Genomic DNA, 13,516 nt, shown 5'->3' with positions numbered 1-13,516 from the left:
AAAATAAAATTTCCTGACAGAAAGGAGGTAAATGCTAAACAAATCCTGCTGTCAACAAGTTAGTGACAGCATAAGGCTGCTACTTGCCCTGCCTACAGGCAAAGCTGAACAAACCACAGGCTAATCTTGTCACCATGATCACCAAGTATGCCTGTTGAATTTATATTTGCATAGTATTGGTGATTCACACTTACAATGAAGACTGTTGCATTTGTAGTGTCATTGTAAACTAGTGAGCCAATTAAAATTTCTAAAACCAATCATTTTGGTGAGCCCTGTGCTACTGGCATATATAAACTTGGTAAATTGCTATGGAGTCACCATCACTGGAGGTGTTTAGGAAGAGACTGGATAGGGCACTTGTTGCCATGGTTTAGTTGATTAGATAGTGTTGGATGATAGGTTGGACTCAACAATCTCAAAGGTCTCTTCCGATCTGGTTAATTCTATTCTATTCTATTGTTGAGTTGCTGGATTCAGATCAGACTTGATGGGCTTTGATCCAGCCAGAAGAATCCAGACTTAGAAGCAGGCAATTTTAGCAACTCTACAATTCAGACAATATGGTAGATGGGAAAAAGTGCTCTGCTACTGGCTTTGCTTCTTGATGGCCCATTCATGTTGAAAGGGGATGAGGAACAGCCAGTACAAATCCACTCCTCTTAGATCCCTTCACCCAAATGTGTTGGTATGAGTTCCAAACACGTTTGCATCTTTTTTAATCTCTACTGGCAAAACTAGAAATGAAGGTGTACTTGATAAATCCTGCCAGTGGAACTCTGGGATAGAGGACTTTTTGTTTGGTTGGCTTTTTGGGGTTGTTTTGGGGTTTGTTTGGGATTGGTTTTTTTTGATACTGGCCTTTTTAAGCCTATGTGTAACAGAGTATCTCCATCCTTCAATGATTAACAGAATCAATTTACAACAGGACACTGATCATCAACTAAACTCTGCTTTCCTCTGCAAGCTCCTTTGAGCAATGGTAGGCACTCCACCAGCTCTGCTGGCCTATCCTCTGCATATAAATATAAAGTAAAACAAACAAACAACAACAACAAAAAAAAAAAATCAAAACAAAACACCAAATGAATTCTACTCAGATCAGTTCCTATTCATTTAATTATATTTGCAAAATATCAGCATGAGATAGAAGTTAAATACATAAATAAATAAAATTATAAGCTGACCAGGCTTTGTGAAGGATATTGGTTCTTTTGTTCAGCATGTTACTTGATCATTTGTTCTGCAGTGAGTAAGCATTCCTCAGACAAATTGCTCTTTGATGAGCTGGATGAAGGAGGCATTACCTCCATCTGAGATTAGGTCCTGAAATAAGAAACTATTCTACAATGCACAATGCTACAAAACCAGGGTCTTGTGAAAACATGAAATAATTGCAGTTAGGGACCTTAGCTTTGTACACAATGACAAAATCCATTATTTTGTCTAATTAGCCCGATGGAAGGAGAACAGCCTAGCCTGAGGGAACATCATAAAACAGATCTACTCAGAAGCCAAAAAATGTTATTTCAGAGCTTTAAGTCTATCTTGATAACCGAAATATCGATAAACTTGAAGAGATGTTGTCATCAGCATACATTTAAGTTGCTAACTGTTGAGTAAAAAAGAGTGCTCACTCCCATAAGCAGCTAGGCATGCTTCCTACATTGTGGGACACAAAAGCCAACCAGGCTATCAGTAGGAGATGTGTGCAGGATATTAACCAGAGAGTTCACCCTAGTACACTGCTTCCTGATGCTCAGGCTACACCTGTAAACGCAGAGGATGATATTTATAAGGCTATAGCCTTATAAAAACAATATACTGTAAGAGAAGTTCTTGTGAACACCTAGCAGGGAAGGAAAAATAAAAATGAAAGAGAAGGAGAAAAACAGCAGTGGAAATTATCTGGGGCCATAGACCGTGGAAATGTTCAGACACAACTACCAGCAGGGACTATTTTGGAGGCATATAATACGGGAGTCCATGAAAACAGTGCCAGTGCATCATTGAGTTTTTTTCTTTTTGTCTTCCAAATATGGCTTAATTTGTAGTTTAATAACAAACAGCACTGCTCTGTGCCTTTTTCAGAAGAGTTATGACATGCATTATGAGCACTACCATTAGCCTTTCACCTTTTACTATTTACTCATTTAAGGTCCTAGCCCTACTGATTGAGTAAAACCTGGATTACTTAATGAAGGAAGCAACAACCATTTTACAGGGAGTTGAGATCAGCACCACTCAGAAGACTACAGAAATCTGTGGACCCTGTCACATCTATTGCACAGCAGAGTTCTAGGTAAAACTGTCCAAAAAAGGGGTAAGATAAGGATAGCTTGGTATTGGCTTTTCCAAGATTCACATTAGAACATTAACACTTCAATAGACAAGTTCAGAAGATGAGAACTAGTAACACAGTGTCAAAATACCAGAATGAGTTGGTAAAACTACCTTAAGTAGTGTCATTCAAATAAGAAAGCAGTTTCTAATCAAACAAATATGGTATTTAAACATAAGCTTATATATTTCTGTGGAAGTCAGAGGTCTGAAAATTAAACCTTACATGACCAAATCCATTCTTCTGATACTGGAAAAAACAGATCAGATAATTTGTTCACAAATGGCTTAAAAGCCAACTCATCAAATAATTTATTGTAGGCTTAAAAGTGTTCCATTAAGTGCCTGTTCTAGAACTGCACTGCTCCAATGGTTAGAAATCTCTTAATTCTGATTTAAATTTCTTAAGTGTCAGTTCATGCTCATTTCATCTTCCCATATCTTTCAACATATTATCTCTAGAAGCAAACATATCCTTTCAGCTTCTGCTTTGCAAGATATAACAAGCAAAATTCTCTAGATTCCTTTCATGAAACAAGCTGCTTTCCACTCCCCCTGTCCTAAAGAGTCTGGTAGATCCATAGATGCTGCAAAATTCCTTTTTTACTGAAAGACTGGATATTGTGCTTGATGGCAAATGAAGTTTCCCTTTAACTTCCACAGTGATACAGCCTTATCTCAACCAGAAATATCTCACTTTATATGGTCTGGAGCTGATCTTCACCTTCATCACCACATCTTACTGGTAAATGCAGTCACATTCATCTCATTAGCAACTAGTATACATAAGTCCTTCTCCTAACTTTTTTACCATTGAATGAAACAGATTATGGCAGATTTTCTTGTCATCAGCTCCTGAATGTATAACCTTGAGATTTCAGCTACTCATCCTTTTTTCTTCAGTGCTTGAAGTGTAGTTCTAATTCTGTGCTTTCAAAAATAACCCCTGCATTATCCTTTCCCATTTTGACCTTTGCTTGATAGCTACTGTTTTCAGCATTTACTAGCAAAGTACGGCATGTATAAGCTTCACTGTCTTTCCTCTGCTAAAAGGGAAAATAGGGAAGACAGTTACCTTGCCTGGGAGCAATAGCAGTTTATTCAGTACAACACATTTGGCAGGTACACGTTTTGGCATCCTATTTCTCATTTAATCCCAGATCTTTAGCTACTCTTTACTACAATTTTTCCTGAGTTTCTCTCTTCCATCTCCTTTCCAGTTAATTTTTTATTCCACCCACTCTCACGATATAAGAATTGTGTTTTGCTGCTTTACACTTGGAGTCTACAAAATTTTGCTGTCGGATTCAACACTTCAAATACTCATTTTCCCACCTTTTGTAAATTGAGCTGCATTTTGCTTCTCCCTGAGATGTGTTTGTTTCTTTCCATGCATTCGACAGAGTTAAAACTAGATTGTTAGTGCTCCTGTCCACACTGAAAATTTAGTCTTTGTTCAGTCAGGGCACTATGACTGCATTTAATATCTGCTCCTTAGAAGTTACAGGAAAGTAAGCATTTCTTACCTTCTTCTCTTTTATTCAGCACAGCTGAATTCAGGTAGCATTCATACATTTTAAATTGCTCTCCTGAACAAAAAGCCTAATTGGAAAAACTATAACTGATAGTATATTCTAGACTAGTGTCCCAGTCTCATTACAGCAGTGATTTAAATGAAAAATACCTCTTTTTTTTTTTTTTTTTTGATTGTGTGATCAGTTGAAGCTGTGTGTAAATTGATATCAAGGTGTCAATTTGAGTATTTGCTGAAGACCTTACATTTGCAGCAACTGGAACTACGGCAGAACAATCCAAGTCTAGTGCACACTTTGAAATACAATTGTTCTCATACTCCTCTCTTAGAGCAGGGCATCTGTGTAGCAGTTTACTCAGTTGGACTGTCTTCACTATTTATCAACAAAAAGATACTTTTTCTACATTACTGAGCTCAGCCTCTTACCCAGCTGAGAATGTTCAGCGCAATTCCAGCCCTTCAGAACAGAACAAAATGCTGAGAGAAAAAAGTAACTTATTTTCCCCTGGCAATAACACATTGATTTCTTTCCAGGTTTTTCCTGGTACATTAGCCAAGAGCAACATGGGGTTAGACTCTACCCAGCAGAATCAAGAGTGCTCAAATCTATTTGCTTCCTGATTCATTCTCACAACATAAACACAACCCTTACCCCTCCACATTCATGACTGTGCCACAGGAAGTGTTGACAGGCTTCAGAAAAGTTTATTTGCTTTTAAATGAGGTGGGAAAAGTAGCTTTGTGCCTCAACCATTGTTGAGAGAGTTTCTATCAAAAGAACGGGGGAAGAGAGTTTTGTAGAGCTAGTGCTCTGCCGTATTTATCCATCCTGACTTCCCACTGGGTGCACTGGACTGAGAAAATGTTAAACAATACTAGCATACAAATCTGGAAGTTTGAGGATTCCAAATTAGATTTTAAAGACAGGAAATACAGTATAAACACCTGTGAATTAAGGGCTCTTGACTACTGCAGACTGGATGTTTCTAATATACACTAGGTCTCCTGTTCCTACGATATTTTTCTCAGATTTTCCCCTGTTTAATATTTATTATGAGCTCAGTCCTGCTGCTATTTAAGACAACGGAAAAATATTTCCATTAATTTTATTTGGACAGAATACTATGTTCTTGATGTAGATGCTTTCTATATTCCTGTTGTACCCCTGGGAGAACCTCAATAGTAAAGTATTCGCAGAAGGAAAGGTACAAAATTCTAATACCTGAAGCATAGTCTATGCGTGTAACAGGTTTGGGTTTGTTTTGTCTCTAGAAAAAACAAGTCTTTAAGGCATATTGCTCTAAATAAAGTAACATACATGCATACATGTGTGTGTGCATGTATATATGTATGTATACATGTAGACAAACTTCATTGCATTCTCTAAAATACTGTAAGGGGCAAAGAGAAAGAACTGCCACGGCTAACAGCCACATTTCAGCTTAACTCCAGTATGCATTTCACTCCAAATCCCTCAGGGTTAATATGAACTCAGAAATCCAACCACTAACACACACTAGGAAATATAATGAGACTAGAAATGAGGTCAGAGCAGCACATTTCTTAAGATCACTCTACTGTTTGTCAAAAAGGGAAAAAAGGGGAAAAGCCATTTACAAAGTTGTAGCATTGTTCTGCTAGCTTTCTTAAATTTGCTCATTACAGGTTACTGAACAACTGATTACACGATCCTCCCACCATCCCCAGGCAGCAGTGAATCAGATTAAGAGAGGTCAGGCAATTAAGTAAGGAAGAAATTCCCAGGAAATGTGAACTGAGGTGACAAATATTGTATTTAACACAATATGGTACTGGTATCTCTAATAAATAGCTGAGAAGACGAGTTTGTAGCAAGATCACTAAAGTATCCCTAATGAAGAGATTTATTTTTAAAAATCAGATTGTGGGAAAATACCTCAGAAATAACAAGGTTAGGGTAATTAATCATCATCCTCTCCTATAGCCATAGTTGTAAAGAGAGTTTAATGAACTCACTTGCAAGGCAACATCACTGTGAAAATGATGGTAAAATATATCACATGGAGGGAGCAAGTTAGTTTGTGAACAGAAGTACAGCTTTGCAGCTGCTGAGAGCAGCTGCTGGGTAGTATAAAACATTATCAACCTCAACAGTGCAAGAGGATGATGCACACATGCCAGGCCTAACAAGACATATATAGCACTCAGTATGTTATGACCTCATAAGTATCATTAAATAGCAGTTTGTGAAGACCGGCTAATAAGGGCTTCCATTGTGTTTCCCCAGCTGAGAGGCAGGAAGGAAAGACACAGGAAGGTAAAGTGGTTTGCCTAAGGGCAAGAAGATTAATCAGCAGTATAACCAGGGCAGAAATCAGGAGGAATGATGCAGGGTCTAGAGGACAAGTCTGATGAGAAGTGGCTGAGGAAGCTGTGGTTGTTCAGCCTGGAGAAGAGGAGGCTGAGGGGAGATCTCATTGCTCTCTACAGCTACCCTAAAAGGAGGTTGTAGTGAGGTGAATTATAATCTCTTCTTCTTAGTATCAATTGACAGAATGAGAGGAAAATCCTGGAATTTTGCCAGAGGAGGCTGTCCAAACCTTTTTTTAACACCTCCAGGGATGGTGACCCCACCACCTCCCTGGGCAGCACATTCCAATGGCAAATAACTCTTTCTGTGAAGAACTTTCTCCTCACCTTGAGCCTCAGCATCCCCTGGTGCAGTTTGAGACTATGTCCTCTTGTTCTGGTGCTGGTCGCCTGGGAGAAGAGACCATCCCCCATCTGTCTACAGCCTCCTTTCAGGTAATTGTAGAGAGCAATAAGGTCTCCCCTGAGCCTCCTTTTCTCCAAGCTTAACAGCCCCAGCTCCTTCAGCCTCTCCTCATAGGGCTTGTGCTCAAGACCTCTCACCACCTCGTTGCCCTTCTCTGGACACGCTCAAGAGTCTCAATGTCCTTCTTAAATTGAGGGGCCCAGAACTGCACACAGTACTCAAGGTGTGGCCTTACCAGTGCTGAGATCTAGGTATAGGGTCTAAAGCTGACTAATCCAATGTTACAAAAATGTCATGTAATAGTTGTGAAGATACACTCAGAAGGAATCATCTATATCAGGGAGATAAAGCAACCTAACATTCAGGCAAGTTGTGCTACTGTTATTTCAAAGACGTTAATTGGAAGGTCCGTTCAGAAAACGATACCAAGTCCAAAACACAAGATACTCATCAGGCAGATGGGAACTGCTGTGTCTCCAGTGCACACAGAAAAGTCTTGTCTAGAGATTTTCACACTTCAAAAATATGCATTCTGAAAATAATCAGCCAGATTTCTTCTATGATAAAGGCTATACCAGCTCTAGCTTGCCCACTTTACAGTGCTTGGATGCCACACACTGTGAAATATGCTACTGACCCTGGCAAGAGGGATTCAAGATAAATTCCTAACTGTCTTTAAGGATGAAAGATGATGCTTGATCATTTTTAAAAGGTCCCAGCTAACAGCAAGCCACAAATATGAAATACCAGCTTTAATGAAAAAAGGTCTAGTGAGGCCAGGTGAACACATTGTTAAAATTCATCAATTTGTTCACATTTCAAACTCACCATAACTTCACCATTATTATAATGGACAAACTCAAATTTCCTTCAGGTTAAAAGCCAAAATTCTTTTGTGGCTTCTGCAGCTCAAGTTAAAATATTTTACAGCATAGCTCTGGGAAGTAATAGAATATGTTTCTACAGCATGTTATACAACTTAAAGATATAGTGATAAAAGGGTTAGGAAAAACCTTGCATTCTGGCAAACTTGCACATTCACAAAATGAATAAAGTACAAGTGAAATGCAGGAATTTTTAATTCCTGCAAACTAAACTGCTGACCTACATATTAACCTCTTGGATATAGGAAGAAGGATTCAAATGAAAATAAAAATCTGTTGAGTTAATATTCATCATGAATGCCACCAAACAGTGGCAAATCAATAGCTGTTGTTTTACTAGCATCATTCTGCAGATCCAGCCAACTGGCACACCTGAAAATCCTTCTGAGAAGGACCACGTGAATACACAAAGTTTTAACTACCAGCATCAAACTACCCACAAACAATCTGGCTTTCAATTTGGTTACAGTGGAATATAAATCACTAAAACCAGAAACACTTCACAGCGAGGTGAACTTCCTTTCTGAAGCTATAAAATTCTTTGTTGGATTGTTATAGGCTAAATGAGTGAAACGAAAAGAACACGAGGTCATCAAATGAAGCATCATTAGTGGCTGGAGCTACACAATAGCTAAATTTATTCCTTATCATCAGAAGGTATCTTTATGGCATTATTGGCAGCGTACCTTGCTGCTGTAGTACTCTCTTCATACAGCTTACTGCAAAAGAGGTTTTTAATAAAACATTTTCAGTTCCCCAGCAAACCTTCCATTCATGAATGCTTTTCAAAAATTCATAGAACAGTGAATGATAGAGTCATGTAAGCACACTGAACTTTGAACTCTGACAATCTTCACCTCTATCTCCTGTGTCACAGATAACATGCATTTTTTTCTCTAGAATTGCTTAGTCTTCATCTGAATACTTTAAAAGAGCCACAAAACACAAGTTTCTGACATCATCCACATAAAGCTTATTATAGGGAATGTAGGATTCAAATCAGCAGGGCAAGATCAATACACAGTAATCATCACCTTCATGGCCCTCCTCCAGACCCACTCCAACAGATCCATGTCTTTCCTGTACTGAACACACTACTCCAGGTGAGGTCTCACCAGAGCAGAGTGGTAGAAGCCCTTTGCCTGACCTGCTGCCCAATGAACACATCTCCAGCTATCACATTACCTACAACACAAATACAAAACCACCACTGCAAGAAAAAAACAAGCAAACAAAAACCAAAACACACACACCCCCCAAAAAAAAATAAATGTCAACAACAACAACCTTAAGACAAACAGAAACTAGACTGAAAAAATCCAAAAGTCATACTGGAAGAAGTTCTGATTTCTTGTGAGCTGATAGATACTCTCACTTTGATAGTCTTAATCACAGAGGGCCTAATAACAGGATACCTAAGGAAGACATCTAGAGAAGTTACCAGAGCACCTGTAGATTTTGAAGAGCAATGCAAGGCTCTAAATATGCAGGTGGTGTGATCTCATTCATATTGTTTTTCACAGGACTCGGATAAACATGCAGGTGTGATCTCATTCATATTGTTTTTCACAGGAGTCAGATCTTGAGTTCCACCAAAAAAAAAAAAGAAAAGGAAGAAAGCTACAAAAGGAGGAAGGGCTGTCTTTTGGTTAAGAACTGGAAGACAGGAAGCCTGACTTCTATTTTTGCCTCTGCCACAGAATTCCCATATGGCGAATTGGGATATCAAATCCAGGAAGTGATTTTGAGATTAAATGCTGCAAAGGATTTATCCACAAGTGCCTAGATTATACTACACCCTTCTCGTCATTACCATAACTCCGCCTGAAGAAAGTCATCCAGGTTAAAGAACTTTATGGTTTTCATCACTCTTCAGAGGCCAAGTTCCAGGGATTTCCATCATAAAGAACTGATCCAGTAAATACAGTCACCTCTCTATTGCAAACACATTCATCCATTTAAAAGCAATGAGTGCATATTCACTACTGTGATGTACCAGGCTGCAGGTGTAAACATTTGCAAATGCCTTGAGAAATCATCACAGATTTGCACACTTGTTCTCAACATTTTGTATGAGCATTGCCTAAAACCGAGCTTAAAAACAAGTTTAAGAGTCTGCAGGTCCTCAAAGGAAAGTGTAGCTGCAGCCTTAGAGGCATTTAATCACTCGAGTCTGGATGACAGAGCACGCCACTTACCGCTGAACAGGTAACGGAAGGGAATCTAAGTGGTCTTCACCCTTAAAAGCCATCTTTATTTTATGTGCACTTTTCCATAGACTGGACTCTATAAAGAAAAACAAACACTCTGTTAGCAAACCCAGGGAAACTCCAGCTTCAGTCCAGGGTGACACAGCATCCTCCTACCAATCTGTGGAGTTAACTCTTCAAAGGGTTTCTTCATCTCAGGCTATCACACAAGTCCAATACATAGCCAGGGCCATTAAAGTAACATTTCATGGCATAACAGTGTTTGCATGTTCCTGAACTTCCTGCACTGCTGCACAGGTCAGAGTTATCGGAGTTGAACATTCCTGAGTTAAGATAGAGTTATTATTTAGCCTCATTTGAATTAAGTTGAATTCTAGAAGAAATCTATTTGATATGATTGTCATCCTTCAGATTATTGAGATAAACATTGCAAGAGAAAGCAAGTGTTTGCTCCTGTTATTTCAGGTTCATTTAGTACTACATTTACAGAAACCTCCTTGATGTCCAAGTTACTGAGGTATTGTATCCTTCTGTGCTAAATAATTTTGGCGATCTACTGATTTGAAACAACGTACACATCTTCCACCTCAACGTTTTTCCTTTACCCTGAATGGCCAAGAGATGCATCTGAACACTATTGTACTAGAAATAGGCAAGAGAAAGAGAAGCTCGTTTTCGGAACTAGGAGAGGTTCTGTCTCTCTCTTAACTACCTCCACCACACAGTATAAATCAGCATATATTCTTAACAAAAGCCAGAGAGCATTTGTTGGGGGGGGGAGGAGGAGGAGGAGGGGGGAGAAAAGGTTAAAAAAAGAAGAAAACAAAAATACAAGGAGGGATGAGGGGGGAGGAGAGAGGAATCATTCCCTCTCACCCACATGGCTAGAGGAAAACTAATGCAGAAAACTACTGCAAAATATTTGAAGGAAAAGATTCAAGAAGAACCAGGACATGATGAATGAATCTGGAGAGACAGGAACAGCGGGGAAATTATGCTTCCTCAGATGTGAAGAAAAACCTGGGATCAATGGATCTCACTCTCAGAGAAAATACTTTACACAGGAAATTAATGCTGTTTGGGTCACCAGCTGAGGCAGAATATTTTTTATGTAGTCACTTGTGAAATTCTGCCGTGTGGGTATTGGCTCCATTTTGCAAGCTGAGTCAGCCAGCATTTAAGATTTTTGCAACTTCTAATTGCTCTTAATTGACACAGAGTGGTCCTCAGCATCTTTCCTAGCAAACTGATCTCTAATGACTGCTAATGCATGTCCTCGATTTTATGCCCAAGATCCCACAACCGTTGTGTTGAGTACATAAAAGTATTACAACCAAAGCAATGCATTCCCATGTTCTGTCCACTCTTCCCACATTGCTTTGGTAATAGTGTCACCCTGTGTTCCTCCTCACTCTTTAAATGTTCCTGGAAATAACAAATTTACTCTTAGTCCATGCATCATTGGAATGTGCTGGCCGGGGAGGTGGTGGAGTCACCATCTTTGGAAGTGTTTAGGAGGAGACTTGATATGGGTGCTTGGTTGCATGGTTTAGTTGATTAGGTGTTGGATGATAGGTTGGACGTGATGATCTTGAAGGTGTCTTCCAGCCTGGTCTATTCTATTCTATTCTATACTAATGAATAAGTGTATTGAAATAGAGAAGCATAATTAGTTTAGAAAAATTAAAAATAGACAGTCTAAGTGTTGCTGAATTCTCTGATTTAAAAAGATTTCACATATTTGATACACTTTGCCTGCAAATTCATATACTCAAGTATAAAAACATTAGTAGGTATTTTTCTGGTCCCATGGCATCAAGATTTGAAAAACAAGTTTAGTGTTGCTTTTGGTTTGCCTTTTCTTTTTTTTTTTTGCTTGATTTGGTTTTGTTGTGGGTTTTTTTAAGCTTTACAATATGATACACAGACTTCTCTAACAACTGGAATAAATCAGCTATCTTCATTTCCTTTTACTAGCAGAAATTTATTGTCAAAGACACATAAGATTACCACTTACAAATTATCACCTAATCAGATTTACTGCAAATAGTCAGTTATCACCATTTTAATTTGGAGAAGATGTCCTTAATCAAAGATGAACACATCTGCATAAAATCTTAATTTTCAAGATGAGGTTTCCCTCCCTAAATCTCATCGTGCAAAAACCCAAGCAAATATTATTTTAGCCAGCAGAAAACACTTAGCTGAGCATGAGCTGTATCACCTGCTTATCATTAGGCACATGATTTACCTTCTTGTGCCACCAACACAAAAATCAACAGCTGCCTTCTGGTAAAGCTCCTTCAGCATTAGCTCAGCCTACTGACAATTTCTACACATACAAATCAAAGCATCTGCTTCTACTCCATTAGTTGTGATCAGTGAAATAATGTACACAGGCATAAATTAGACCATTGCATGTCATTGTTCCCTATATATAAGGAACCTGACAAAATGTAGGTTTTTTATGCACTGTCTTCCCACAAAACACACATTTCTATTACAGATGAGAGCCTTTAAAAACATGATCAACTCCTACTTAGAGGTCACCCATGATTCAGGAACAATAAAATGCCACACTAATGCCTTAACCAAATAGTCTGTCTGAAGCCTGTGATTGTATAATATTTCAAGTCTTTAAGCCCAAGTTAATGTTGACAACATGAGGAAATGCTCTTTCCAAGCACCTGCCAGTCTGCCAGAGGACCAGCTGTACCACCAGGACAACAAAATATCACACCAGCCCATCTAAACCCATGACAAAACAGGTTGGAGACCCAGTGACTGCCACTGTACAGGTTTGTGGTCCTGCACAGAATGCTTTCTCCAAGTGCTGGGCAATTCCAATGCTCAATGTCAGACAGGTTCAGTTTTCAGTATTCTCATTTACCTCTATGGGTAAGACTAAGACAACTGTACTTCCTATTAAAGATTATGACAGGACTGATGGATTCATCTAGTTAGTTGTTGCTGCTTTTAATTAAGACCACAACACAATCCTGAGCTCTAGGCAGCATTCCAAAAAGGAAAGTCTCCTACTATAGCTGCCTATAACCTCCTAAGCATCACCCCAAATCAAAACAAGAAAATTTCAGAGTATCAAACATTTTCTCTTCTACACAAACCATCCTACTCAGGGTCAAAGGCTTCTTTACTCTGGCAAATATAGGACAAGAAACACAGAAGAACAGAGACCTGAAGTTACTAACAGACACACATATGCTAGCAACCTGTCATGAAAACCTCTCCAAGGCTTTTTCTCTGGGGAACTGAAACATGAGTGCACAACCCCATTGCAACTGCTGTCTGAGGTACATTGCAACTGTGCAGAGGTACCAAGATCAATAGCTTTCACACAATGGCTATACACAACTAAAACAGGTGGTGTGCACATGAACACACATGTTCAAGGATACACAAACTGCAAGCATATGCCACATGCCGCTTAATCCTTCTCACTTGCTGCTTCCTCACAGATGGTGATGACAGTGTGGCACCAAGCAAAGCTACAGACCTCAAACAGCGCCTGAAGTCAGAGACCTTTCTCCTAATGGTCATTTAAAAGGTCCCCCCTCTGACTTAAGATTTCAGAAGAGCATAGTATATGGTTTGTATATATGCTGTGGCAGTATATATACACACACATGCTCACATTTATTACATGCATACTGTGCATACATTTTTCCACTGGCTTGAATGGCCACTGGTCAGAGATGCTGTCTAGGTAAACCAAAAAACAGACAAACAAACACACACCAACCAAAAAAAGCCAAACAACCAATCAAAAAAGAAA

The 13,516-nt window shown here is 39.0% G+C and overlaps 1 protein-coding gene across 1 annotated transcript in view; it reads right to left on the bottom strand.

The window, feature by feature from the left end:
- Positions 1–13,516, bottom strand: part of INSC (INSC spindle orientation adaptor protein) — a 114,797-nt gene that overhangs the window by 50,412 nt on the left and 50,869 nt on the right. The window contains exon 2 of the mRNA XM_054172018.1: positions 9,712–9,799. Within this exon, the coding sequence (XP_054027993.1) occupies positions 9,712–9,799 (88 nt within the window). The remainder of the gene's footprint in view (positions 1–9,711; positions 9,800–13,516) is intronic.

This window comes from Dryobates pubescens, chromosome 22, assembly GCF_014839835.1.
Source record: "Dryobates pubescens isolate bDryPub1 chromosome 22, bDryPub1.pri, whole genome shotgun sequence".
Classification (NCBI taxonomy): domain Eukaryota; kingdom Metazoa; phylum Chordata; class Aves; order Piciformes; family Picidae; genus Dryobates; species Dryobates pubescens.
This window is presented reverse-complemented; position numbering and strand designations above follow the sequence as displayed.